Here is a 27730-nt window from a genome sequence, read left to right as displayed (position 1 = left end):
GGGTGATGAGGTGGAACAACTATTTTAAGTTTGAATCAAATCCATTTAGTAATAACTGAGATATAGTGAAAATACAACAAAATTAACCTTAAATTCTAAGTAAAAGGGGACATAATTCATGAAAACTTGGTGTCAGAGTTATGCACCTTGTGTCACATGATGTGGGCACATGATGTGGGTGATGAAGTGGAACATCTATTTTAAGTTTGAATCAAATCCATTCAGTAGTAACTGAGATATAGTGAAAATACATCAAAATCAACCTTAAATTCTTAGTAAAAAGGGGCATAATTCATAAAAAATTGGTGTCAGAGTTATGCACCTTGTGTCACATGATGTGGGTGATGAGGTGGAATATCTATTTTAAGTTTGAATCAAATCCATTTAGTAATAACTGAGATATAGTGGAAATACAACAAAATTAACCTTAAATTCTAAGTAAAAGGGGACATAATTCATGAAAACTTGGTGTCAAGAGTTATGCACCTTGTGTCAAATGATGTGGATGATTAGGTGGAACATGTATTTTAAGTTTGAATCAAATCCATTTGGTAATAAATGAGATAATAGATTTCGGGACGGGACGCGACGCGACAAAACTGACTCCTATATACCCCCCTCAAACATGTTTGGTGGGGGTATAATTAAGTCACAGTATGCTAGAGCTTGTGCAGCTCAGTCATAAAACCTATGACTGACTGACAGATTACAAAACACTCAGACCAAACACATATTAAACACACTCCATGTTCGTTTTGTAAGTTATCCGAACTCTGTTTACTTTTTACAGACAGACATCTGTTTCGGCTGGTTCACATTTGATTTTGTAACATTTTCCAGCATGTGAATGTCTTTGCACAATTAATCTACAGTATTTAAATGTGATAAGTGACATCCTTTTGTACAGTCTGAGTTTTGTATAAATCATAAATTATTTTCCAAATAACTCAGTTGAATTTGTCACATTTCCTGACAGGATATGCATCCTTATTTGCATTCACCATTGCATTGTTGGACTACATGTATTTACCGTTACTTAAGAAACATAATTATCGTTGTCATCTTAAACAAGAGGACCATGATGGTCCTGAATCGCTCACCTGTCTCCACCTGACCCAATTTTCATGAAGATCTATTGAAAAATATGGCTTCTTGAGAGGTCACAAGGTTTTTCTATTATTTGACCTAATGACCTAGTTTTTGAAGGCACATGACCCAGTTTTGAACTTAACCTAGATGTTATCAATGTGAACAATCTCACCAATTTTCATGAAGATCCCATGAAGAGTATGGCCTCTAGAGAGGTCACAAGGTTTTTCTATTTTTATACCTACTGACCTAGTTTTGACCACACATGACCCAGTTTCAAAATTTATCTAGATATCATCAAAGTGAACACTCAGACAAATTTTCATGAAGATCCATTGAAAAATATGGCCTCTGTAGTGGTCAAAAGGTTTTTCTACGTTTAGACCTACAGACCTAGTTTTTTGACCGCAGTTGACCCAGTTTCGAACTTGACCTAGATATCATCAAGATGAATATTCAGACCAACTTTCATACAGATCCCATGAAAAATATGGTCTCTAGAGAGGTCACAAGGTTTTCTTATTATTTGACCCACTGACCTAGTTTTTGACGGCTCGTAGCCCAGTTTCGAAATTGATCTAGATGTCATCACGGTGAACATTCTGACTAATTTTCATGAAGATCCATTGAAAAGTATGGCCTCTAGAGAGGTCACAAGGTTTTTCTATTTTTAGACCTACAGACCTTGTTTTTGACCGCAGTTGACCCAGTTTCGAACTTGACCTAGATATCATTAAAATGAACATTTAGACCAACTTTCATACAGATCCTATGAAAAATATGGCCTCTGTCACAAGGTTTTTCTATTATTTGACCTACTGACCTAGTTTTTGACGGCACGTGACCCAGTTTTGAACTTGACCTAGATATCATCAAGATAAACACTCTGACCAATTTTCAAGAAGATCCAGTGAAAAGTATGGCCTCTACAGAGGTCACAATGTTTTTCTATTTTTAGACCTACTGACCTAGTTTTCGACCGCACATAACCCAGTTTCGAACTTGACCTAGATATCATCAAGATGAACATTCTGACCAAAGTTCATAAAGACCCCATGTAAAATGTGACCTCTAGAGTGGTCACAAGCAAAAGTTTACGGACGGACGGATGCCACGCGATCACAAAAGCCCATCTTGTCACTTTGTGACAGGTGAGCTAAAAATGTTAAAAAGACTTTTACATGCTAGAGTTAACCCAACGGTGCATATTTTGATGTTCTTTTCATCTACTCATTTAATACATAAACTCGCCATTTTTATGTTTTGGCAGTGTTTAGCAGTTTGACTGATCTGGTTACTTTTTATGGTTTTGGGGTCATTTTCTCTGGAAAACTATAGAAGGGCCCAATTTTGGCCATCTGCAATCACTTCAGCTCAAGTTTTCAGACCTAAAACCACGTTTGGCTTATAATATATTTTCACTGAAACAAACACTAAGCTGAGCATAGATGCACTGTAACAAAATTGCTCTGCAATCAGAATTAATAGTAATATAACAGTCTCAGGAAAAATGTGCAGCCTCGACCAGGACTCAAACCTCGGACCTTTAGCTTACCGTGCCAACGCTCTACCAATTGAGCTACCGAGGCCACCAGGTACAAGAACCACTACACACCTTCCCTCTTATTGCGAGACATTGGCACTCCTGGCCAATGTCTGCCGCAGATTGTTAACCGAATTCAGATGCACACCCCAGCTAAACTGCTTCGCCTCGCATGGGCTCCAAGGGTGAACATCCCGGACGAGCCCCTAAATGTAACAGTCTCAGGAAAAATGTGCAGCCTCGACCAGGACTCGAACCTCAGACCTTTAGCTTACCGTGCCAACGCTCTACCAATTGAGCTACCGAGGCCACCCGTGGTACGAGAACCGCTACAGTAATTAAAAGCTAATAGGTCTATAAACATGTGTCGTTCACCTGAGTACTATTGCTCAAAATGATATGATCGTTTCAAACCAATCTCATTAGAAGCTGCTAAGGTGTATTCATTTAGATAAATAATAAAGGAGGTAATCTGTCACAAATTCAGTCAATATGTATCTTCACTGATTGTCCAAGTTCATCTGTTAACATAAATGAAATTTCAGATCAGTATCTTCATTAGTTACGGAGATATACCCATTTTAATTTCAAATAAAGGGAGGTAATTTGATATAAAATCAGTCCATAGTTGTCTACCCTGATTGTCTCAGTCCAACTAATGACAATAATGAAATTTCAAATAAGTCCTATAAGTACTTACTGATATAAATCCATTTTGATTACAATCAGGGGAGGTAATAAGATATAAAATAACTCTGGAACCTACAATTGGATCTGACAGGTTCATCATGGAATCCAAGATTTATTGTTGTTGAAGATATTTTGGAAGTTTGTATCAAATCAAACCATAAATGAAGTCTCTATATGGCTGCAAAAGCCAAAATAGCCAATTTTGGACATTTAAGGGGCTATAACTCTGGAACACATGATGGAATCTGACCAGTTCAAGAAAGGAACAAAGATCTTCTGGTGATACAAGTTGTGTGCAAGTTTGGTTAAAATCAAATCATAAATAAAGCTGCTATATGTGCAAAAGCAAAATAGCTAATTTTGGCACATTCAGGGGCCATAACTCTGGAACCCATAAAGGAATCTGGCCAGTTCAAGAAAGGAACCAAAAATCTTATGGTGACACAAGTTTTGTGCAGGGTTTGATTAAATCAAATAATAAATAAGCTGCTATTGTGCAGACAAGGTCAAAATAGCCGATTCTGGCCCTTTCAGGGGCCATAACTCTGGAACCCATAATGGAATCTGGCCAGTTCAAGAAAGGATCCAAGATCTTATGGTGATACAAGTTGTGTGCAAGTTTGGTTAAAATAAAATTATAAATGAAGTTGCTATTGTGCAGACAAGGTCAAAATAGCCAATTCTGGCCCTTTCAGGGGCCATAACTCTGGAACCCATGATGGAATCTGGCCAGTTCAAGAAACAAGATCTTACGGTGATACAAGTTGTGTGCAAGTTTGGTAAAAATCAAATCATAAATAAAGCTGCTATTGTGCAGACAAGGTCAAAACAGCTAATTTTGGCCCGATCAGGGGCCATAACTCTGGAACCCATAATGGGATCTGGCCAGTTTAAGAAAGGAACCGAGATCTCATGGTGATACAAGTTGTGTGCAAGTTTGGTTAAAATAAAATCATAAATGAAACCACTATCGTGCAGACAAGAACTTTTTGACGGACGGACGCACGCACAGACGACAGGTGATCACAAAAGCTCACCTTGTCACTATGTGACAGGTGAGCTAACTAGAGCTATCACTAAAGGTGATGAATGTACCCCCCGCATGCACTGACACAGTACACTGCAATTTGACGCACACAAGATTGCATAATTATGTGGACTGTATGTATATAGACTATATGTATACAGTATAGTAACAAAAAACAAAGTCCCATAACTATGCAGAATATTTATCTAAAAGAATATAACATGCACCATGCACAACTAGGGTTGGTACTGATCACTTGTGTGAAGTTTCATTAAATTGTGTGCAAGGGTTTGGTAGATTAGGCACGCACAAGATTGCATATGCAGACTGTATGTACATAGTATGTTAACAAGAAACAAAAGTCCCATAACTCTGCAATTTTTGTCGCTGAAAGAACCTTAGATGCCCCATGCACAACTACTGATGTTACTGATCACTTGTGTGAAGTTTCATTAAATTGTGTCAAGGGGATGAGGAGAGATGGTGCGCACAAGATTGTGTCTATGTATATAGTATAGTAACAAAAAAACAAAGTCCCATAACTCTGCAAATTTTTTTTCTAAAAGAACCTAACATGCCCCATGCACAACTACTGTTGGTACTGATCACTTGTGTGAAGTTTCATTAAATTCTGTCAAGGGGATAAGGAGAGATGGTGCGCACAAGATTGCGTCTACGGACAGACGGCCAGACAGACAGACAACCTGAACCCAGTATACCCCCCTCCCCTTACAACTTTGTTGTCGAGGGGGTACAATAAGAACTCTTTTGATACAACATTTAGTAAAAAATTTTTTACCAGGGTATAGAGACTGTACCATAGCTCTTCGCATTCTTCGATTTTTTAAAAAAAGTGGTTTTTACAAGAGCACCGGTTACGATTAAAAATGTAAACAACGGACTCTGTCTGTAAATTATTTGAATGAATGAATGATCGTCGATCTTAGTCATAATATTGATTGACAGTAAATGCTAATGACTCCTTGTGTTGCAGAAAGGTATTTAGTTTGTAACTGTAATTTCCTATCAATTGATATCCTCTCGAAACTGGTAAAGTAATTGCTTATATATGTGGACAAAGCCCACTGTCTTTGCCATTCGCCAGCTGCTAAAAAGGCAAATATATAAGATTCAGTGTAAGTTATATTTCACTGGTACTACCAGTTAGTAAGTTCATACTCTAAAAAACATGTCAGAGAAATTTGGGCAGTTTTGACTGATTAAAACGTTTACAGCATTAAATTATATTTTTTCTTTACACGAAAATTGCCGTTAGGTAACAACGCGAATACGCCGATAATCCGGAGTAAGCCGATTATGTGTTATTGTCACAAAACTGTTCCAGTTCACGTAATGTAATCGGTGCACTTAAACTGCCTAGCTGTAGCTACTGCTGTTATAGGCAAGTGGTAGAGTGTCTGCCTCAGGTGTGAGAGGTCCTGGGTTCGAGTCCCAGTTACAGCTTAACAATTTTCATTCTGCTACAGCATCTTTTTGCTGTTAAAGGACTGTTCCAGTTGTTCTATATTTTTAGCACACAGTATCATGGATCATTATTTAGAAATCCAGATCACAGTTGAATGTTAAATCAAATGCACCCAAGAAGTAAATATTCGCTATATTATGTCCCTTTGATGTTTCGGCTCTCCGGGTTCAAGAAGAGTTACATTTCCTTGATCACAAAATTTTCTTTTACATGAAAATATTAAATGCTCATAACTCTATGTTTTTGCTTAAAATATTGTCAATATATATATTTTTGAGCAATATAATATTATGGACATTTGTCTTCATTTCAAAGCTTTTTAACTTCATACCTATGATTTGAAAAACTTAGGTACTATCTCTACAGGGTATCTAGAATTTTTTAATTGCCACCTTTATTAATAGTAATGATTAACATTAAAAATAATAGTAATGATAAAAATACATGAAATCTTTAATTATAGAGCTTTCTGAGGTCTATAAATGTATGCAGTTATTGTATTTATTATCATTCTTAAGAACCATTACTTTTTTTCACCACATAAGAAAGCTGCTATTTATTGTCTTTTACACCTGGCAGGTTTTTTTTTTATTCTATAGCAGCAGCCGAATATCGGCATCCGTGACCGTTAACAAACAACAACAACAACACAAAGTAACAAACATGTCTCATAACTGGAAAAGTTATAAGAAGAAGATAAAGTCAACAGGTCAAAAAATCCTTCTTCCAGCCTGTGTTAGTGACCTTTAAATATTCAATGATTTCTTTCTTGTATACAGCTAAATTGAGCATTTCAACTCTCCCCACCCACCTTGTTACAATGATAAGCGAACATTAGTGCAAGTCCATCTATTGCAATATGTAACAAGAGCCATGTTAGACATGGCCAATCCCCCCGCCGGGCATATTATAATTGAAGGCTAAAGTTCCTGGCAAGTTAGTGTCTGAAAGTATTCATTTTGGGAGAAGCTTTGAAAAACCGTTTAGTTGTGGTCCACATCAGGGGTTTTAAAGATGTGGAAGAAAGAATTATTCAGTGGTGAGGTGGTTTACTGCTAAATTTTATTAATTTTCATGAACAGTATAGCTGTATGATGTTTTTCTATATGGCTACTGTAAAAAGAAGGAATGGAAGCTAACAGGGAACAAGACTGCCAGAATGTCACAATATATGCCCGTCACAGCAAATTTCTTTACTCTAGCAGCTGTATTTGCAAATGGAATTTTAATTTTGTGGTTGTTTAGTAATCATTGTAAGTCTTTTGTTTTTCTAAGTCCACAAAAAAACTCCTTACCAGGTAGAAATGTCTTAAAATACACCTAAAATTGGAAAGTAACATCCAGGTTGTACCACAGAAAAGTGGTCTTGTTTTTTCCCTGTGGTCAATTATAAAAATGTTACAACATAAGTTATTTATAGTAACAACTAATGGAAGTTAATCTTAAAAAAAAAAATGAAATAAATAAATAAATTGTAAGTCCACACAAAAATCTTTACTAGGTAGAGATTGGTCAAAATACACCTCAAAATTGGATGTAGCATGCATGTTGTACTACTGAAAAGTGGTCTCGATTTTTCCCTACGACTAGTAATGAAAAGCTATTTAAAGTAACAACAAAGGGAAGTAATTCTAAAGAAGGGAACTGCGCACGACACTTCCTCTCATGATGGTGTATAATTGTGGTGCCAAGTTACATCAAAATCCCTCCATGCATGAAGAAGAAATGCTTCGGAAAAAGTCATTCTTGTATCTGACCTTTGGCCTCTAAGTGTGACCTTGACCTTAGACCTAGGGACCTGGATCTTGCGACTGACACTCTGTCTTGTGGTGGTGAACATTTGTGCCAAGTTATATCAAAATCCCTCTATGCATGAAGAAGAAGTGCTCCGGACAAGGTTTTCATTCTTGTATCCTTTGACCTCTAAGTGTGACCTTGACCTTAGAACTAGGGACCTGGTTCTTGCGCATGACACTCCATCTCGTGGTGGTGAACATTTGTGCCAAGATATATCAAAATCCCTCCATGCATGAAAAAGATATGCTGCGGACAATTTTTTTTAAGAAAATATGATAAAGGGGAATAACTCAAAAAGTAGGCAAGGTAGAGTTATTGTTCTTGCACACTGCACTTCCTCCCAATGTGTTCTATCAGTGTATGAAGTTTGAAGAAAATCCCTCCAGTACTTTGGAGTTATGCTCCGGACAAAATTTTTAAAGAAAATATGATAAAGGGGAATAACTCAAAAAATAGGCAGTGTAGAGTTATTGTTCTTGCACATTGCACTTCCTCCCAATGTGTTCTATCAGTGTATGAAGTTTGAAGAAAATCCCTCCAGTACTTTTGGAGTTATGCTCCGGACAATTTTTTTTAAGAAAATATGATAAAGGGGAATAACTCAAAAAATAGGCAAGGTAGAGTTATTGTTCTTGCACACTGCACTTCCTCCTAATGTGTTCTATCAGTGTATGAAGTTTGAAGAAAATCCCTCAAGTACTTTTGTACTTATGCTCCGGACAAAGATCGTTGCGGACGGACGGACGCACGGACAGCATTTCTAATATCCCCTTCGCCTTTGGCGGGGGGATAAATAAAAACATAGTTTAAAGTGTTTATTATGCATAATTGTAAATTCCCCCCCCCCCTCCACATCCCCACTCCCCCAAGTGAAAAAAATCCCACAAAATTGCTCGGCGTGTGCTATTTTCTTCCCCCAATGACAGGCTGGGGCCCCTTCCCCCAGTCTTAAAAAAAAAAAACCCTGCCTGGACATGATTGTGAAATATTTTACACGAGTGTGTACCTGATGTAAATGTGGTTGTGTCAGCATATAGAAAATTATAAATTGAAAACAGGCTGATTCGGACCGTGACTGATTCAGACCATGGCTGACTTAAACCAATATTTTGGCTGATTCAATGGCTTTCTAAATTATTGTGCTAGTACATGAATGTATACATTTTACTGTGCTTTCACTAACAACATGATAGAAAAATGCTAGTTGTAAAATAATTGTTCATACATCTGCACTAGAAACAAAGTATTAACCTTAAATACATAGAATAAAGGTATTGGCGCAAAAAGTTTGAGCAATAGAAATCCATTGAACCCTTTGTGTTTTAAACATTTCATTAAAACATTATTTTTTTTGGACTTCAAAAATTATGCGTCATAAAAATATGAAAAGGGGAAATAATTCTACCAAAACTGAAGGCAACCAAGTTATTTTTATTTTAATTTGTGTCATATGAAATGCTTAATAAAAGGACCAAGTTTGAAAGAAATATCTTTACTATTTTTCAAGAAATATTAGTTTTATGTCGAAAGCCTGATCGGGCAATGTTACCAGCCTGCTGTGTGTAATGGCGAATGTGTAAATACAGCGAGGTAGCCAGAATGAAACATATAGTGTTTATGCCTTATTAACATGTTTTACTGTTATGTTTAAACAAAGAAGTATAAAATACACAGAATGGCAACTGGCTGTAACCTCGCGTGCTCTCGTGTCAGGGCGTGAATCGGCGTTATCTTAGTAAAAACAAACATCGGCGAGCATAGAGTTACAATTTGTACCTTTAAAACTACATTTAATACATGTTGGCTTCTTAAACAACATTAGTTTAATGTGAAATAGTCTTAAGTCACAGACTACAAGTTTCTTACCATCAAAAAAGCGTGGTCATACGGTGATAATTAATTTACCGACGAATAATTGCTTTCGCATACAAAATGGCGCGTGGAGAACGCTTCACTTCCAGTAAACGAGATCTCATTCAGTTGTCATGGGATGTGTGCGAGATTTGCTCTATATGCTTTTCAAGTTGCCGATCTATTTATTTTTATAGCTCTTTGGTTTAAACCATATATTAAATGATTCAATTTCAATTTTATTTTACGATTTCATCGTTTAAGTATGTAATTGCCTGATCGTGTTTTTACCTTAATCTATTTTCACCACAGAAAAAAGTCTTTACTGGTTTTGACGTAAAGAGAAGGATTCTGCCCTATCACGAAAATATCTCAGAATCAATTCTGCCGTCAAATTATTTGGACTACTCCCTTGTCTAATTATGTTTGGTGATTTAATTTCTTTACAAGCAAGTTCTTGAGTTATTTCTAAAGAACATTTAAAACAAAAAAATCCCCTGTATAATGAAAATTGTTCCTCTCTTATCATAGCAGCGTGACGGATCCTGTTAATGAATTATAACAGAATCTGCCGGTTTTCCATTGAACCCCACCCACGTCTTTCTGGTTTACAAAATCAAAAGGCAGTTTCTCTCGATTGCTGAATATTTAAAAAGCTCTGCCCACCATATATAACAAATTGGATTATTTCTGTGCGAGAGTCATCTGCTCATCACATCTCAAGGTAAAATTGACTGAAGATTTCAGATTCAAAGCCACGACAGGCATAATTTGGCTAAAACTTCGGTTTAGTCGAACATTTATTCGCCGCAATGTTCATTTTACTGGTCCGTGGGTAAAAGCTACTGGGTTAGTTGATCTTTGTCATTCAGTCGATTTGTTTTCGAGCAGTTTAACATTAAAACAGGTAAATCAGTCATTGAACATACCACACGCTTTCTACTACCGACGCCATCTTTTTTTTCCCGAAAACCCTTCCGGAAAATAACGGAAATGCTCGACGGTGCAACTGTCCGTTATAATTTTGAAAAATGGAAACTCGCATGTCAAATATATATTTTTTTTTTAAATTTCATTTTTTTTTAATTCAGACTATAAAATCATAAACTGATAGTTTATCAAAAACACGATTTAAAAGAAAACATGTAATATATGTCATATATATAACATAAAAATGCAATATTGGACCGTCTGCCTTATGCTTGTTTCATACATAGCCGAAAATATATATGGACAATATTTGACCGGTAATTTTGGAATTTTGCGTTCTGCTTCTATTTAATAAAATCAAATATTTCGTTAGATTAACGGCTCAATTTTATGTTAAAAGCAAAATTTCATGACAACTGAATATTTTTTGCAATTTCATATTCATTTTAAAATAAGGCGTACTAAATTTCGTACGCCTAATATACGCGTCTGCCCTAGGCGGGTGTGCAAGTGACTCGATGTATGCCCTAGGCCGAATTCATAGATATATATATATATATATAATATGAGCCATATCAAAAAATTGTTGGTGTGTATTTGTTTGGTATAAATATTACTCCATGATGAAAATATCAGGAACTGTTTATGAATCAGTTCGTAAAGTGTTCAAGAATATTTTTTGAACAAGTTCTTGAACAGATTCATGAATTTGTCGAATTTGTACTATTCATGAACTATTCTAATTCTTGAACAAATTCAGGACAGTCAAATTTGTACTTCAAAGAAGGACTGTTCATGAATTATTCTAGCTTGAACTGTTAATGCATAATGGTAAAGATTGGTGAAGTAATTATGGGGCCATAGTGCTTTTTTTATAAATCAAAGGCATATAACTTGACTCTAACTTGAACATAATCTTATTTGAGATCAATGCATACACATTCTTTCTACATAGTGTAACAGTCTCAGGAAAAATGTGCAGCCTCGACCGGAATTCGAACCTAGGACCTTCAGCTTACCGTGCCAACGCTCTGCCAACTGAGCTACTGAGGCCACCCGATACGAGAACCGCTACACACCTTCCCTCTTATTGCGAGACATTGGCACTCCTGGCCAATGTCTGCCGCAGACTGTTAACCAAATTCAGATGCACACCCCAGCCAATTAAACTGCTTCACCCCGCATGGGCTCCAAGGGTAAGCATCCCGGACGAGCCCCCAAATGTAACAGTCTCAGGAAAAATGTGCAGCCTCGACCGGGATCTGAACCTCAGACCTATGGCTTACCGTGCTAACGCTCTACCACTTGAGCTACCGAGGCCACCTGATACGAGAACCGCTACAATAGAATAATTAGGATTGGTGAAGAAATACAGGTGCTTACACTAGTGTCAACATGATTATATCAAGGGCCATTACTGCTGAGGTTCTCAACCAATCTGGTCCATACACAACCTCGAATGATCTTATGGCAATACACACTGAACCCAATTCTGGTTAAGATTGAATGTTAAAAATGTGGATGATAGAGTGCAAAATAACAACTATTGATGCCCCTTTTACAATCAGACAGACAATTTTCGAGGACCACTTCCAACATCCAGTAATATAATTATAAGGGAAATGTGACTTTTTACCGTCAAATCATTTAAAGCACTAAACTAATAAACCATGGCCCTTTGTTCACATACCTGATCTCTGGCTACTAAAAATTAGTCACCTAAGTTAAGTTTAAGCAGCGTAGTGGTCAGCAAGCCTTAGTATAAGTATCAAAGTTTTCCAAGTTGCTCTATGGACAACAATAAACAATAATTTCATAACATTCTGCTAAGCAATATTAATAATAATGAATAATATTGTGTTATTTAATGGAAACTTCTCCAGTGTTTAATTGTAAGTAAAGCGTCCGTGAAACTAAATTGTAATTATAAGTAGCATATAATAATAATAAACAATTTATTCATGCAGAATAAGACCAACTTGTCCGATATGCACTCGATCTGGACAGTGGACACTGCAGGGATAGAAGTTGATGTCACTAGCAGAATTACGTATTACTCTGAACCATATATCATCAGGAGGGGTTCAACTAGTAACAAAGCACTGAATAATTAATTTCAACATTAATGCAACATTCCCTGTAGAGAGCTATTAATTATTACCCAGGTTTGATTATATATTAATCAATGTCTGTAGGATCCATTCAAAAGGTTTATTTATTTGGTAAGAGGGATATAGTGACAGAATAATGGACTCTCAATTCTCGCACAGAATTCGAACCCCAATGAGAGCAGAATTTGAACTTAAGTGTAGTTTCAACAATCTAGTTACAGTGGTCAGTCTGATTTTGGACATGGCATGATTCTGTATAGCAAAACTTATATTGAAAAGATTTCATTACAATGCTAGAAGGCTGGAAAAATGGAACAGATTTTGCCAAAAAGTTTTTATAAACGATACTAGATTGAACACTTAATTACTAAACATTTTTATTACCTCCCTTTTGTCTATCCATAGTGTAAACCTTAACACAGAAAGAGTAAAAAGTACAATGTATCCGGAAGTGTAAATTTGTTCTGTAGCCTTATCTCTGTTAAACGGAACAGTGAAGCATAAAATTTTGTTAAAATATCAATTTACAATTCATGGGACAAAACTTACAACAATACCTATTAAAGTGTTTTAAATAGAATCACAGTGCATGTTAATCAAAAACATGATTCAGAGGAATTTTCAAACATTTCTGGTGAAGTAAAATATTTTCTAAATCCCAGGACGTTATCTGACTATCAACAGGCAATCAATGCAAATTTTCTGAATTAAATTTATTGATATATCAGCACTAGAATAATGCATGTACTATAAAGTGCACTAGCTCTCAAAAGTCATGAACTACAAAACATAATTATATCTTATACTACAGGTAAGATTAAACATTGCATGAACTTAGAATATTGTTTAAAAATAAACTTCTTTAAATAGCATTAAACTATTCAAACTATTTATTTATTTTGTTGCCAATAACTTGAAATCATAGTACAGAAAGCAGAACATTTCAGAATTCCACATTTTTCAAATTGATGAGGATTTGAAAATCACCCATTGCTGTAACATTATTTTTCATTGCTCACATACAATCCAAGAATAATTATGGAAAAAATAATTCACTGTTTCTAAAATACACCATCATTATTCCAGCACATAATTGTCAGAAATATCCTCTACACAGAAAATTCATATGAAACTTCACGATTTTCAAAACATTACTGATATACAATGCAGCTATATAATACAGCAGCGCTACTTATTTTGCAATGAATACAACAGGATTGTCTGAAGGCTTAGATGCCAATAATTGCTATTTCTAATAGCATTCTATCCATACCAAATATAGTATCAAGTAGTCACATGATCAAAATTAGTAACCTCTTCTGTCAGATAAATCTTTATTTGTTTTAAAACTGATAATTAAACACTGTCTGTAGATGCAAAACTGAGTTTAAAACTGATAATTAAATACTGTCTGTAGATGTAAAAGTGAGACCAGTATTGACATTTCACACACATATTGTGTGATCTGTTTGATCAAAGATTTTTTTCGTTTTAGTGAAAAATTAACACAATTATCTCTTTCATAGCTTAAAGCTTATCCTAAACTCTTACTAAAACAGCACTGAAGAAAACCGCATTTAAAACCCAAAACAAACAGAACAAAGTGAAAACACTTGTATGTAGTAAAATTAACTTAATTCAGCAAGAGGGCCATAATAGCCCTATATCGCTCACCTGTTATCATTGCACTTAAGGACAAGAATGTCAAAAAATCATAATCAAGATCAATCAAAAGAATTATGAGAAAATAAAGTTGAAATTTTCTTAAAGTTACTTCAAATAAAAATATTTTCAAATCAGGCCAGTTTAAAGTTTCATACAAAAAGTTTTCTGTATAGCCATATGGGAAAACAAGCCCCTCCCCCAAGCACTTTTTCAATGAATCAAAATTATCTGAAGGAATTTGGTAGAGGGTCACCCAAGAAACATTTGTGTAAAACTAGAAAATGCTTTTGTAAAAAAGCGCATGTCTCCCCCAATGCAAAGTCCTATAGGCAAGAAGTCAATAGGGGTCAGGAGCGAAAGTCAAAGAGACACTGATGGTTGGCTGCAATAGGGATCATCTACTTGGCATGTCCAGTCATCCCGCTAAATTTCAACACTCTTGGCCTAGTGGTTCTCAAGTCACTGTTCAGGCTCCTGTGACCTTGACCTTTGATCAAGTGACCTCAAAATAAATAGGGATCATCTACTCTGCATGTCCAATTATCCTATTAAGTTTCAACATTGTAGGTCAAGTGGTTCTCAAGTTATTTCCAAAAAATGATTTTACATGAACAGGCCACTGTGACCTTGACCTTTAATAGACTGACCCCAAAATCAATAGGGGTCATCTACTCTGCATGTTCAATCATCCTATGAAGTTTCAACATTCTGGGTCAAGTGGTTCTCAAGTTATTGATTGGAACTGGTTATCAATGTTCAGGCCTCTGTGACCCTGACCTTTAACGGAGTGACCCCAAAAACAATAGGGGTCATTTACTCTGCATGAACAATCATCCTATGAAGTTTCAACATTCTGGGTCGAGAGGTTCTCAAGTTATTGATTGGAAATGGTTTTCCCTGTTCAGGCCCCTGTGGCCTTGACCTTTAACAGAGTGACCCTAAAATCGTTAGGGGTCATCTTCTCTTCATGACAAATCATCCTATGAAGTTTCATCATAGTTGGTCAAGTGGTTCTCAAGTTACTGACCGGAAATTGTTTTCAATGTTCAGGCCTCTGTGACCTTGACCTTTAATGAAGTGACCCCAAAATCGATAGGGGTCATCTATTTTGCATGTACAATCATCCTATGAAGTTTCAGCATTCTGGGTCAAGTGGTTCTCTAGTTATTGATAGGAAATGGTTTTCCATGTTCAGGCCCCTGTGACCTTGACCTTTGATGGAGTGACCCCAAAATCAATAGCGGTCATCTACTCTTCATGACCAATCATCCTATGAAGTTGCAACATTCTGGGTCAAGTGGTTCTCTAGTTTTTGATCGGAAATGGTTTTCAATGTTCAGGCCCCTGTGACCTTGACCTTTGATGGAGTGACCCCAAAATCAATAGGGGTCATCTACTCTTCATGGCCAATCATCCTATGAAGTTTGAACATTCTGGGTCAAGTGGTTCTCTAATTATTGATCGGAAATGATTTTCAATGTTCAGACCCCTGTGACCTTGACCTTTGACAGAGTGACCCCAAAATCAATAGGGGTCATCTACTCTTCATGGCCAATCATCCTATGAAGTTTCAACATTCTTGGTCAAGTGGTTCTTTAGTTATTGATCGGAAATGGTTTTCAATGTTCAGGCCCCTGTGACCTTGACCTTTGACGGAGTGACCCCAAAAACAATAGGGGTCGTCTACTCCAGCGGCCCTACAACCCTATGAAGTTTGAAGGTTCTAGGTCAAATGGTTCTCCAGTTATTGCTCGGAAATGAAGTGTGGCGTACGGACGGACGGACGGACAGGGCAAAAACAATATGTCTCCTGGGGGAGACATAATTATTTTGAAAATGGACCAGCAGTTTCTGACAATTTTTTTTTCAAAGTTCCATATAGGCATATAGGGAAAATAAGCAAAACCCCTTGGGGGCCATGTTTTTCACTGAATCAAAATTATTTGAAGGAATATAGTAGAGGGTCACCCAAGGAACACTAGTCTTGTGTAAAATTGTTTTGAAATCAGTTTTCTATATAGCCATAAGTCCAAAGGACAGGAACAACAAAGGGAAGAAATTTAACCAAAACGAAAAAAAAAATTCTTACAAGGTAAGATATGTCAAAATACACCTAAAAATTGGAGGTACCATCCATGTTGTACCCCAGAAAAGTGGTCTCGGTTTTTCCCTACGGGCAATAATAAAAAAGTTACTAAATCAGCTATTTATAGTAACATAAAAGGGAAATAATTAAAAACAAGAGCTGTCACTAATGGTGACAAATGCCCCTGCAGCGCCTTGACCTTTGACCTGGTGACCTTGACATTTGACCTGGTGACCCCAGTCAATAGACCCGTGTACTCAATAAGTACTCTCAGCATGTGAAGTTTGAAGGTCCTGGGTGCAGTGGTTCGCGAGTAAAGTGCCTTCATGCAAAAAGTTAACATTGGCCCCTGTGACCTTGACCTTTGACCTGGTGACCCCAAAGTCAGTAGGGATCATGTACTCAATAAGTACTATCAGCAGGTGAAGTTTGAAGGTCCTGGGTGCAGTGGTTCGCGAGTAAAGTGCCTTCATGCAAAAAGTTAACATTGGCCCCTGTGACCTTGACCTTTGACCTGGTGACCCCAAAGTCAGTAGGGATCGTGTACTCAATAAGTACTATCAGCAGGTGAAGTTTGAAGGTCCTGGGTGCAGTGGTTCGCGAGTAAAGTGCCTTCATGCAAAAAGTTAACATTGGCCCCTGTGACCTTGACCTTTGACCTGGTGACCCCAATGTCAGTAGGGGTAGTGTACTCAATAAGTACTATCAGCACGTGAAGTTTGAAGGTCCTGGGTGCAGTGGTTCACGAGTAAAGTGCCTTCATGCAAAAAGTTAACATTGTGACGAACTAACAAACTACAAACGGATGGACAGTTGAAAACTAATATGCCTCCCTTCGGGGGCATAAAAAAATTATTGTAAGTGAACAAAAGTAGGATCTGCCAAATAAAAACAAGAGCACTTCAATGCAATTCAAATGCAGAGAAATATACACACAAAACAAAGTCATATGACTTTTGACCCCTAAGTGTGACCTTGACCTTGAAGTGAGCCATCCGAAACATGCGCTCTGCACGTCGTTTCGATGAGGTGAACATTTGTGTCAGGTTTCTTTGAAATCCTTAAAGGGGTTCAAGAGTTACAGAGTGTATGGGAAATTGCTAACCAACAGACAGACGGACACCGAGGCGATAACATAATACGTCCCTTCGGGCATATAAAAAGGAATCAAGATCTTATGGTGATACAAGTTGTGTGCAAGTCTGGCTAAAATCAAATCATACATGAAGCTGCTATTGTGCAGACAAGGTCAAAATAGCTAATTTTGGCCCTTTCAGGGGCCATAACTCTCGAACCCATTATGGGGTCTGGCCGGTTCAAGAAAGGAAACAAGATCGTATGGTGATACATTAGTTTTGTGCAAGTTTGATTCAATTCTAATCATAAATAAAGTTGCTATTGTGCAAACAAGGTCAAAATAGCTAATTCTGGCCCTATCAAGGGCCATAACTCTGGAACCCATAATGGAATCTGGCCAGTTCAAGAAAAGAACCAAGATCTTGTGGTGATACAAGTTGTGTGCAAGTTTGGTTAAAATAAAATCATAAATGAAGTGCTATTGTGCAGACAAGGTCAAATGCTAATTCTGGCCCTGTCTGGGGCCATAACTCTGGAACCCATAAAGGAATCTGGCCAGTTTAAGAAAGAGCAAATCTTATGGTGATACAAGTTGTGTGCAAGTTTGGTAAAAATCAAATCATAAATAAAGCTGCTATTGTGCAGACAAGGTCAAATAGTAATTTTGGCCCTTTCAAGAGCCATAACTGTGGAACCCATAACGGGATCTGGCCAAGTTCAAGAAAGGAACCAAGATCTTATGGTGATACAAGTTGTGTGCAAGTTTGGTTAAAATAAAATCATAAATGAAGCCTATGTGCAGTACAGTGTTGACAAACAATAGCAAATTTGCTTTCAGGGACATAACTTAGAACCATAACGGATCTGGCCAGTTTTCGAAAGGAACAATATCTTTGGATACAAGATTTTGTACAAGTTTGATCAAAATAGTTGCAAATGCATGAGCCTATCGTGTTCAACAAGAAATTGTGACAAACAGATAGCGAATGCGCCTTGAAGGGCGCACAAAGCTCACCCTTTTCATGGATTGAGCAGGTTCTTAAAATCCTATAAAAAATACAGAGTGTTGGAAAACAACCCTGCACCAAATATAGGCCTTGGATATATGACTTTGTTGACAATATGGCATCGGCAATCATCTAAGACGTTTGAACAAGCAAAATAATTTCCTTTCAATAGAACCCATGGTCCACAGAAGGACACAATCTAGGTTCTTGTTATGTGAAATCAATTTATCATAATAACTTGCTTGCACATGCAAAATACCTAATTTGTATAGGGCCATAACTCTGGAACCCATAATGGATTCTGGCCAGTTCAAGAAAAGAACCAAGATCTTGTGGTGATACAAGTTGTGTGCAAGTTTGGTTAAAATAAAATCATAAATGAAGCTGCTATTGTGCAGACAAGGTCAAAATAGCTAATTCTGGCCCTGTCTGGGGCCATAACTCTGGAACCCATAAAGGAATCTGGCCAGTTTAAGAAAGGAGCCAAGATCTTATGGTGATACAAGTTGTGTGCAAGTTTGGTAAAAATCAAATCATAAATAAAGCTGCTATTGTGCAGACAAGGTCAAAATAGCTAATTTTGGCCCTTTCAAGAGCCATAACTGTGGAACCCATAACGGGATCTCGCCAATTCAAGAAAGGAACCAAGATCTTATGGTGATACAAGTTGTGTGCAAGTTTGGTTAAAATAAAATCATAAATGAAACCACTATCGTGCAGACAAGAATTGTTGACAAACAATAGCAAATTCTGGCCCTTTCAGGGGCAATAACTCTAGAACCCATGATGGGATCTGGCCAGTTTTCGAAAGGAACCGAGTATCATGCCAATACAAGTTTTGTACAAGTTTGATCAAAACTGCTTGCAAAATGTGGTCTCTATCGTGTTCACAAGAAATTGTGGACGGACGGCAGACGGACGAAGGGCGATCACAAAAGCTCACCCTGTCACTATGTGACAGGTGAGCTAAAAAGTCACTGAATAAAAATAAACAAGATGTGTTTGTAAAACATCCCTGCATCCTATGATGGCCTCCTGGGATCACTATGACCTTTGTCCTTTGACCAACTACTGACCTCAGGCAATCATCCTAAGACGTTTGACACCTATAGGCCAAAATAATCTTCAGTTATCAATAGGAAACCCATGGTCAACAGACAGCTGTGACACAAACACTAGCGTTCTTCTGTTATAGATGGAAACCAATTTCTAGGTTAACGTAACCTTGACCTTGCCCATGACCTTTGAACAACTGACCTCAATATTGATAGGGCCATAACTCTGGAACCCATAATGGATTCTGGCCAGTTCAAGAAAAGAACCAAGATCTTGTGGTGATACAAGTTGTGTGCAAGTTTGGTTAAAATAAAATCATAAATGAAGCTGCTATTGTGCAGACAAGGTCAAAATAGCTAATTCTGGCCCTGTCTGGGGCCATAACTCTGGAACCCATAAAGGAATCTGGCCAGTTTAAGAAAGGAGCCAAGATCTTATGGTGATACAAGTTGTGTGCAAGTTTGGTAAAAATCAAATCATAAATAAAGCTGCTATTGTGCAGACAAGGTCAAAATAGCTAATTTGGCCCTTCAAGAGCCATAACTGTGGAACCCATAACGGGATCTCGCCAATTCAAGAAAGGAACCAAGATCTTATGGTGATACAAGTTGTGTGCAGTTTGGTAAAATAAAATCATAAATGAAACCACTATCGTGCAGACAAGAATTGTTGACAAACAATAGCAAATTCTGCCCTTTCAGGGGCAATAACTCTAGAACCCATGATGGGATCTGGCAGTTTTCGAAGAACCGAGTTCATGCCAATACAATTTTTGTACAAGTTGATCAAAACTGCTTGCAAAATGTGGTCTCTATCGTGTTCACAAGAAATTGTGGACGGACGGCAGACGGACAAGGCGATACCAAAGCTCAACCTGTCACTATGTGACAGTGAGCTATAAAAGTCCTGAATAAAATAAACAAGATGTTTTGTAAAACTTCCTGCATCTATGATGCCTCCTGGATCACTATGACCTTGTCCTTTACCAACTACTGACCTCAGCAATCATCCTAAGACGTTTGACACCTATAGGCCAAAATAATCTTCAGTTATCAATAGGAAACCCATGGTCAACAGACAGCTGTGACACAAACACTAGCGTTCTTCTGTTATAGATGGAAACCAATTTCTAGGTTAACGTAACCTTGACCTTGCCCATGACCTTTGAACAACTGACCTCAATATTGATAGGGGTCATCTGCCAACAAAGTTGGAGGTTTGTGTGCAGAAGCGTTCTTCATTTATCATTTTAAGTCTCATTGTCAATATGACCTTGAACTCTTACTTACTGACCCTTAAACATAAAGGGCGTCTACTGACAAAGGCAATCATCCTACGATGTAATACGACTGTAGGCCAAAGCATTTTCCGTTATCCACCAGGAACCATTTTCAGTCTTAAGGTCACTGTGACCTTGACCTTTGACCTAATGACCCAAAACAATATTGGTCATCTGATGTCAACAGGCAATCATTCTATGAAATTTAAAGCCTGTAGGCCAAAGAATTTTCTAGTCATTAATCAGAAACCTTTTTCAGTTTCAAGGTCACTGTGACTTAACCTTTGAGAAACTGACCCCAAAAAACAGAAGGGACATCTACTGACCATAGGCAATCAGCCTATGATGTTTGACAACTGTAAGCCAAAGTATTTGTCTATCAGAAACCATTTACAGTCATAAGGTCACTGTGACCTTAACCCTTGTCATGCCCAGGACATGACTGATTCTGCCTTTGCGACCAATGCAGATCATGATCAACCTGCACATCAATGCAGTCTGATCATGATCTGCACTGTTCGCCATTCAGTCAGTATCTTTTTGGTATGCACCCCTTAACAGTTAATGGTACTGTCCAAATTGAATGATGGACAATTTCATTATAGAAATTTAGCAGGGTAAGGGTTAACCTTTGACCTACTGATATCGAAAATAGTGGTCCTTTAATGACCACAGGCAATCATCCTACAATGTTTGACAGACTGTAGGCCTAAACTTTCTTCAGTTATAGACAGGAAATAGACAGACAGACTGTCAGACAAATGACTCAACAACTATACGCCTCCCCACTGGGGAACATAAAAGTTTCTGACATTTCTGAAAATGATATTATTTACAACTGATTTTATATCCTATTATCTTTAAACAACAATAAAAGACTCGAGGAAGTTTCCCCTGTGAAATGCAGTTCTTGAAATCATGAACACATCAAACCATAAAGAACTGTTCATGAACTAACTTTCAACACCATAAAGAACTGTTCATGAACTAACCTTCAACAGTTCTTGATTTGTGTTCATGAATTTTTGGACATAAACTGTCTTTAAAAAGTGTTCATGAACAGTTCATGAACTACTAAAGAATCACATAGAGTTCTTGAATTGTCCATGACAAAAGGTTAAAGGAACAATCATGATGTTATTTTCTTGAATCTTTCATGCACTACTCATGACAGTTAGTTCATGAACTAATAAAGAATCATGTTCATGAATGGTTCACTGCTAGTTCATAAAGATAAAATGGCACAATAAAAAACATATAGCAAGAAGTTCATGAACTATTCATGTTCAACATAATATCAAGAACTATTCATGAAGTGAAAAGTTCATGAACTGTTCATATACATTAGTTCTTGAAGTCATCTTTCAATTTTCATGCACTGTTCATGAACACTGTATTTAAGAATATTTCAAGAATTTGTGCCATTTTATCTTCAAGAACAATCCACGATGTGTTCATGAACTCTATTCATGAAATATGCATGAACTGTTAATGAACAGTAACATTTCATTTCGCAGGTTTTTTTTATCAAATTAATGCCAGCTACAACATTATCTGCTTGTAAGCAATCCATCACAATTGCTGCCTATAGATTTTCAGAAGGAGGAACTTTCTCTTAACAATCATTATACACCTATTATCAAGCTTGGGTGGAATGAATTTAGTGGGTCAATCATAAAGACTTAGAAGACAAGGCAGTCTGAAAGACAGCTATATCCCCCGCCACTGCTATGGATAGTGAAAGGGTAAACCTTTGATTTTAGCTGTGACCTTGACCTTGAACTGACATGGCTGACTCATGAATTCTGCACAATGTCTTGATGAGGTGATCATTTGACCCAAGTTTCATGAAAATCCTTCAAGGGGTTTAGGAGATACAGAGCTGAAACCTTTGACCTTCAGTTGTGACCTTGACCTTGAGTTGACATGGCTGACTCATGAGTTCTTGATGAGGTGATCATTTGGCCCAAGTTTGATGAAAATCCTTCAAGGGGTTTAGGAGATACAGAGTGGACACAAAATGGAAGGCTCAAACCTTCGACCCTTAGTTGTGACCTTGACCTGGCATGGTTTACTCATAATTTCTGCACATCGTTTTGATGAGGTAATCATTTTACCCAAGTTTTATAAAATTCCTTTAAGGGGTTTAGGAGATATAGAGCCGACACGAAATGGAAGGCTCAAACCTTTGACCTTCAGTTGTGACCTTGACCTTGAGCCGACATGGCTGACTCATAAGTTCTGCACATCGCCTTGATGAGGTGATCGTTTGACCCAAGTTTGATAAAATTCCTCCAAGGGGTTTAGGAGATATAGAGCGGACACAAAATGGAAGGCTCAAACCTTTGACCTCGAGTTGTGACCTTGACCTTGAGCTGACAAGGCTGACCCATGGGTTCTGCACATCGTCTTGATGAGGTGATCATTTGACCCAAGTTTCATGAAAATCCTTCAAGGAGTTTAGAAGATATAGAGCGGACACAAAATGGAAGGCTCAAAACCTTTGACCCTAAGTTGTGACCTTGACCTTGAGCCGGCATGGCTGACTCAAGGGTTCTACACATAGTCTTGATGAGGTGATCATTTGACCCAAGTTAATAAAATTCCTTCAAGGGGTTTATGAGATATAGAGCAGACACAAAATGGCAGGCTCAAACCTTTGACCTTGAGTTGTGACCTTGACCTTGAACCGACAAGGCTGACTCATGGGTTCTGCACATCGTCTTGATGAGGTGATCATTTGACCCAAGTTTCATGAAAATCCTTCAAGGGGTTTAGGAGATATGGACCGGACACGATTTTGTTATGGACGGAAGGACGGAGGGATTGACGCAGACCATTCCTATAATCCCTCCGCCACGGCAGGGGATTAAAAATTAGGGTGCTGCCCAACACATAATGATAAACATATTTCAGTATGTCTCCAGTGTTTACCTATACCTGTGTTATTCATTCACAGCATCACTTAAAACAAAGCAATGTGCTACATATACTTAAAAGATACTCTGAAAAACTGTGTGAAAATTTCATTCTTTTATTGATTCGAACATTGTAACCGTCATCCCCTGAAATATGAAACATGCATCATTTTTCACGTACCTTGTGGGAAGAAAACCTCATCATCTTCACTCTCCGTGCAGGTAACAATGCTCTCCAAATGCGTCTCCAAATATGACATATTTTAAAATTGTCTTTAAAAAGTCTTAAAACCAAACAGAGATTTCTACTTTCTTTGACTGCTTCGAAAGTTAGCAAATAATCACCACTAAATATAACATAATTCACAACAGATTGGCTTGTTGCACTTTTGCAAAGATACGAATGTAATAGCATTTGTGTCATGTGTATTTGTGTCAAAAACAGTTGTATGGAAAGCTTTATTCATTTAGGATGGTACGCTAATGCCAAACTGAGATAGTATCTTCTCTTACTGTTGCCAAATAGCACAATAATGGTGCTCTCAAATATGAGTGCGGGTAGGTGGGAGTTGTGGAGAGGCCAGGCAGTCAGGCGATGCACTGTTAGTCAATGTCAATGCCTGCAGGTTTAATGCCAATCTCAGAGTAACACCTCTGTCAGGGAGTTGACTCTCTGGCTCAGTGATTAGAGCATTGGACTAGTGCCAAAGTAACACAAGTTCAAATCCCCCACAGGCAGTTGGGATTTTTCATCATAAAATGCTAAGCTCTTTATTTGTTACGGCTAAAAGTCGCAAAATGGGAGCTCTTTCATGATACAGACTTTATTTTGTACCGAAAATGGCACTTAATAATGCTATTTCGTCATAAAATGCTATGCTCTTTGATTTGTTACAACTAAAATTCCTAAGATATTATTGGTATATTCCCAAAAACTTTAGTGCGCAGTCCATCATCCTATTTGTCACAACTTTGTTACATGTATGCTTATAATTTTTACAATCAGTGTCATGTATAATGTAATCATCCTTTTTAAGACCATGATCTTAACTTTAAGAATTCAAAAGTTGCAGTATATATTTAAAGCATTTCTGCCAAAATAAAAACTTAAAGCAAAGTATTAATTAGTAAAATTCCCATAGTTTTTAAATCCAAAATATATACAAATTTAAGGACTTTACTGCGGGCATTGCAAATGAATGTACTAAAATATTTTCTCACACTGGACGTAATTTTGTAACTTTAAAGGTGAAGTCATTACACTAAAAGAAGCTGTTGGTCTAGTTCAAGAAAGGAGAAACTAACAGGCCTCGACCTTAGCGGTGGACCATTGGACCGACGCAACCAAAATATCGGTCCACTAACTATCAAAAGTTGGATAGACCGACGGTCAACCAATTTTCAGTCACGGTCTGCAAAAGTGAAGAATAGGGGAAAAATCGTACGCATATCGACGAATTCACAAAACTAAAGTTGATTTTGCCTTAAGTACGGCATTCTACAGTTACAAGCATTGGCGAGTTGAAGTCAGGATAGCACGAAATTCGACTACTCCACTGATCGGGCGAGTGGTTTTTACGTGGTAACTTTACCAAATTGAGAAATTACATCAGGCAAAATAACCTGGATTGACTAGAATTTACCTGCGAATCATAATAATATCAAAACGTCATGCTGGTAATTTTCCATACACGAGCACGTGTGCCCTATCGTAATATCTAATTTACATCGCGGTTACTTTTGACACAAAAAACGCGCGTAGTGCATTCATTTTTTAATATAATCGCTTCAAATTTTCAACACCGCTTGAGAACTAATAGAGTTTGAATTCTATAAAAATCTTAATAAGATATCGACAGGAATGCAGGCAAAATTCTTTAAAAACGATCAAATTTTCATATAATGTTTTGTAAAATTTCAAACAGCGCGATCTTGATTATTTACTTCTTTCTTAAAGTTAATAAACGGTACATACTATGGTAATAAAATTCAGACTTTTGACCAGAAAGTACAAAAAACACAATTAAACAAGAGCTGTCTCCATAGGATGACACATGCCCCCGATGGCACTTTGAATGAATAGTTATGGCCAATGTTAAGAGTTTAGGACCTTTGACCTACGGATCTGGGTCTTGCGCGCGACACGTCGTCTTACTGTGGTACACATCCATGCCCAATATTTTTAAAATCCAAGCATGAATGACAAAGATATGGACCGGACATGCCCATCAATGCACTATGTTGAAATATGACCTTTAACGTCTAAGTGTGACCTTGACCTTTGAGCTACGGACCTGGGTCTTGCGCATGACACGTCGTCTTACTGTGGTACACATTTATGCCAAGTTATTTGAAAATCCATCCATGGATGACAACGATATGGACCGGACACGAATGCACTATCATGAAAAATGACCTTTAACGTCTAAGTGTGACCTTGACCTTTGAGCTACGGATCTGGGTCTTGCACGCGACACGTCGTCTTACTGTGGTACACATTCATGCCAAGTAATTTGAAAATCCATCCATGGATGACAAAGATATGGACCGGACACGCCCAACTATCATGAAAAATGACCTTTAACGTCTAAGTGTGACCTTGACCTTTGAGCTACGGACCTGGGTCTTTCGCGCGACACGTCGTCTTACTGTGGTACACATTCATGCCAAGTTATTTGAAAATCCATCCATCGATGACAAAGATATGGACCGGACACGAAAACTGCGGACAGACTGACAGACGGTTCAAAAACTATATGCCTCCCTTCGGGGGCATAAAAATCTTAAATAATGAAAAAGCGGCAGCAATTTAAATACATGGAGCAATCTGACTAAAGTACTTGATCTTCTAAATGAAGATCTGAGAACGACCCATTCACATTCGTCTTCTGTATATTTTGGATTTCCAATATTGCTATTTTTATTTTCGCAAATCTATTTTTGTTTGAACCAACCAGACAACTTGTTTGAATGTCAAAGAGTAAGAAAAATTTGCAGTTAATCCAGGGCTCGAACCCGGGACCTCTCATTTACAAAGCAAGTGCTCTACCGATTGAGATAACCGGCTATCTGACATCTTTCAACATAAAAATTGTTGATATCAAAACCCACAGCTTTTAAAGCTTGCAGGATATTGTAAGGTAGCTTTTGATTGGCTAGCGAAAGGGTTGTCAGAACGAGGCCATGAATAGCTCGTTGTCAGATCCTATGCGTAGCGTAATAGGAGATGTACTTTAGTCAGACTGATACATGGAGTAAAACGATTTTTGGCAAACAGTTTTCTGTTAGCGCGGCAGAATAGGTTACGTGACCTCGTGAACGTAAATATAGAAATGTGGTTCTAAAATAAAGCAGTATGATGTTGTTGCGGATTTTAATAAGTTTTAAATGGTTCTTCGTACATATATTTTTTGACACAACACTTTGTTAGATATTCTTCTCAAACAATAAATTGTAAATTCCTTGAGGGCAAATAGGTCACAGAGGTAGGATATACATTATAATCTTTCACGGTTTAACACATTTACATGTCAGTTTATTCGGGATATTGCACATTTGCTTTTAAAAAATTAAAGAAAAAGATTTTTTTAATGATTTCTTCTCAACAATTTAAGGAATCGAGAAAGTACGATAAGACAGTGATCTGTCACATGGCGCGAAAACATGACGTAACGCCATGACAATCTCGGGCAACTATACCGCTTTGATCTTCACTTCAGATGCCATAATAATCGACATACTTCTTTTAGCTCTTTGTGGGGGTGTTAACTGATGATGAAAACAAGGCCAATTACTTAGTTTATCATCAGAATAATTACCGATAATTGTTAATGTTTTTTTTTTTTCACTTTCAACACGGGTCGGGTGGATGATGATTATTGTGTCCATATCTTGGGACACTTTCCAAAATAATTACCCGAAGGATAACAGAGTGCTACAGTCTTCCATTTCTAATTATTTTAGAAATAAGTCCTGTTTCTTTGAGTCATATGAAGTTATGACGTCTACAACATCACAATTTATGTAATAGAATTGGAGGTTCACTAAAGTCTGCGCAGGTCTACTAGATTTTAGCAGTTGGTGGACCTGCTGGCAACTGCTGAAAAAAGTTAAGGTCG

The 27730-nt window shown here is 37.4% G+C and overlaps 1 protein-coding gene across 5 annotated transcripts in view; it reads right to left on the bottom strand.

The window, feature by feature from the left end:
- The window catches only part of LOC123537091 (oxysterol-binding protein-related protein 8-like), a 148338-nt gene that overhangs the window by 93085 nt on the left and 27523 nt on the right, over positions 1-27730 (bottom strand). The window contains exon 1 of one of the 5 annotated variants that reach the window (XM_045320650.2): positions 23794-23943. The exons of the other annotated variants lie outside the window; for them this stretch is intronic. Coding sequence (XP_045176585.2) covers positions 23794-23872 — 79 coding nt within the window. The 5' untranslated portion in view covers positions 23873-23943. Of the gene's footprint in view, positions 1-23793; positions 23944-27730 lie in introns of those variants that run through there. 5 annotated transcript variants of the gene reach the window in all.

This window comes from Mercenaria mercenaria, chromosome 17, assembly GCF_021730395.1.
Source record: "Mercenaria mercenaria strain notata chromosome 17, MADL_Memer_1, whole genome shotgun sequence".
Taxonomy (NCBI): domain Eukaryota; kingdom Metazoa; phylum Mollusca; class Bivalvia; order Venerida; family Veneridae; genus Mercenaria; species Mercenaria mercenaria.
Note: the sequence above shows the minus strand (reverse complement) of the source record. Positions and strands in the feature narration are given on the sequence as shown.